This window comes from Mesitornis unicolor, unplaced genomic scaffold (genome assembly GCF_000695765.1).
Source record: "Mesitornis unicolor isolate BGI_N332 unplaced genomic scaffold, ASM69576v1 scaffold23160, whole genome shotgun sequence".
In the NCBI taxonomy this organism is placed as follows: domain Eukaryota; kingdom Metazoa; phylum Chordata; class Aves; order Mesitornithiformes; family Mesitornithidae; genus Mesitornis; species Mesitornis unicolor.
Genome location: NW_010156736.1, coordinates 41,402 through 44,314, shown reverse-complemented (window position 1 = coordinate 44,314; position 2,913 = coordinate 41,402). Strand labels below are relative to the sequence as shown.

Here is a 2,913-nt window from a genome sequence, read left to right as displayed (position 1 = left end):
GTTTAAATATTGGATGGAGAAGGGAAATAAAATGGAAAAGATATCACACTGTTGTTTGGAGCCTACGTTATACTCAGGAGAGAGGCTGAGAAAGGAGAAGTGACACTGCTCAAAATCTCAATGTTTCTGAATCTTTTGAAGTGATGGCAGAAACCTTCTTAAAATAGTTTTCTAAACAGGAACTTTCACAAGAAACTGAGAAAAAAGAGGCTCCCTCACCCCTTGATATTACATCAAAAACCCCAAAATGACATTGTCTGCATTCGGGAAGCACCATTGCAGCAAATCCCGGTGTCCCTCGGGTGGCTGGGCTTTATCATGCCCCGTGCCTCACAGGGAACGGACACGGGGTGCCGGGCAGTGCTGTAAGGGCACAAGGAGAGCCGGGGGATAAACCCAAATTGATCACCCTACTTTCTGAATGAAAACATTAGCTAAGCTCCAGGCATGTACTTAGAGTTGATTTTAATTTTTTTGCAGTGGTTAAACATGGTACAGCAGAGCAAGAGAACAAAAATGCTCTTACTCTTTCAGATCTGAAGTTGTCCTCACTGTGACACAATAATTTTCCAACACTGCTTTTGGGTTTTATTTAGAAGTGCATTTACTGTTCCTTCCCTCTCCTTTCTGTGGAACAATTGTGCAACTTTCTTTTTTCTTAATATAATACTGTATTAAAATTAGCTCCAAGACTAAAAAGAGCCCTCTGTGTAGGAAGGTAGCTACCTTCCTTCCTAGCACTCCCCCTGGATCTTCCCCTGGGATTTCATTGCTGTCAGATGCGGGTTCCTGGGGCGTTTGCTGCGGTCGGTAGCTGGGATTGCCCTGGCTGATGTCCTCTCTCCTCTCCCCAGCAGTGAGCATGCAGAGTTCAGAGGGTGGATCGGACTCAGCAGCTTCTGTGGCGCTTCACACTTCTCCATCAGCCCAAGCTCCGGTAGTGCAGCCAGTCCCAGCGTCTCAGCAGGTAACGTATGCACAGCCGGGAATGCCGTTTCCATGGAGAAGAGACCTGTTTTACTGGCAGGTGTGTTCTAATCCAAGGTTTTTATATGAGGGAGAGGATTGTTAATCAGCTCGTTCAAGTGGTGGGAACAACCTGTTGCTGGACTTGGTGTTGATAAAGGCCGTAGATATCTCGTGGGTTAGCCCTATGAATATACCAGCTTTAAAACATGGAATATAGATTTTAACTTAGCAACCCAAGGATGTCACTTTGTGCCAGGTTGGTGTTTGCTTCAGTCCAATATCCTGTTGTTGTTTGGTGTGTCAATAAAGCAGGGGAAAAGGAAGCTGTCCTTAAAGGTATCTCAGCAAATGGAGGGAGCACTAGGGCAGGGAGAGGGTGGAGGAGCCACATGCTGGGCTCTTCCTTTGATAGGTGGATCCTGGCATTTTAAATTGGGGAGAAGGGATTCCTCATTCATGTACATGAATACGATGCACTTGGGAGGTCTCCTGATAGGAGAGAAACGGTAGCTTCAGCTGAAGAATAAAAACTACCTAATGCCAAGTGGGAAGGGTTAAGTAAAACTGCTTTCTTTTTATGCCTTTTGGGGAACTATCAAAACAAGTTTCTGTCGCAGGAAGCTGGAGGGATAGGAGGATGGGTGGGTGTAACTTAGCCACACCCTTCTCCAATTCCCAAGTGAGCAGAAGTAGCTGCCATTGGATGCTGATGAAAAGGAACAATTAAAAATTGTGGTAGGAGCATTCGATTCACCAGGAGACCTGGACATTCGCATCGTGTGACTCGGTGCATGTTTGGCCAGCTCTCCATTGTCTTCCAGCCTTCCTGTCTTTGATTTCACTGGGTGATGTTTCTTGTTCGTATTGTAATGACGTGGATACCGCTGATCAGTAGTGTCAAATATCCTGGGGATTGTCAGTCAGTAATGTGAATTTGACTGTGACAAAATTTCAAAGTTTAGAAAGCTCATCAGCTTTGGATTATGGAGTTACTCATCCAGCCTTTGCTGGTGCTGTCGTCATGACACATAGTATCAAGTGGAAATCCATGGATTAACAAGACCCAGAGGGCTGGGGAAGATTGCTGAAGAGGAGGAGATCCAGAGCCTTCCCTTCTCACCAGAAGGACAAAGAAAATACTAGGAATGAACTACTGGCAGCGTGACTGGTGTGAGGCTGAAGCCTTTGGTATTGATCGCTGGTCTACCTTTCAGTGTGAGCGAAGGCTGTATGAACAGGATGGCCTCATCTTACAGGTCAGGGATGATTAATTTTTTTGGTTGGAAGGCAGTAGGAGCAACCGGACAGGCTGTGACAAATTACACAAGTAGCTGAGCTGAGCCAAAGGAGGAGATGTGTCCTTTGGCAAAAGCAATGACAGAGAATGGGTAAAAAGCAGGAGAAAGGAACAGATCTTGCTGAAACTTTGGTGTAGGTGATATTGTCAAGGCTTGACTTGAAAAAGGGCTTTTAATGTTCCCATTGTGCTCTGGTTACAGCCTCTTTTGGAGAGAAAATGGACAAAGTGGTGTCTGGTGTAAGTGTACATGTCCATATTGCTAGCTCAGCTACAGGATCTCCAATGTTTTCAGGCTGACTGAAGGTTGGACTGGTGCTGATGATGTGGTGCTGCCCAGAAATGTGGACAATTAACACATTCCTATAATTCTGCTGGGATAGATTTTTCTGGCATGCTGAGAGGGTGTCAGTGGGCTAAAAAAATAATAAATATATACGTGTGAGGTAGCCAGTAATTGTCAAGGGCTGTTCTAGGATTCATGCAGGATTGTTTTGCAGCTTTTTGTTCAGTTGGCCCAATCTGCGGGTGTTTTTAAAGCCTCAGGCCACAGAGGATGACTGTCTCCTTGGAGACATCTACCATGTCCCCATGCTTGTTTTGCTGGATCTGCAAGGTGCTGAGCACTCTGCGAGATGTGTCCAAAC

At 45.5% G+C, this 2,913-nt stretch overlaps 1 protein-coding gene across 2 annotated transcripts in view; it reads left to right on the top strand.

Annotated features, from left to right (window-relative positions):
- Nucleotides 1–832: 832 nt before the first annotated feature.
- Nucleotides 833–2,913, top strand: part of RFX2 (regulatory factor X, 2 (influences HLA class II expression)) — a 27,230-nt gene continuing 25,149 nt past the window's right edge. The window contains exon 1 of one of the 2 annotated variants that reach the window (XM_010194256.1): nucleotides 833–967. In XM_010194256.1, the coding sequence (XP_010192558.1) occupies nucleotides 833–967 (135 nt within the window). The remainder of the gene's footprint in view (nucleotides 968–2,913) is intronic. The other variant, XM_010194264.1, reaches the window with a different exon arrangement.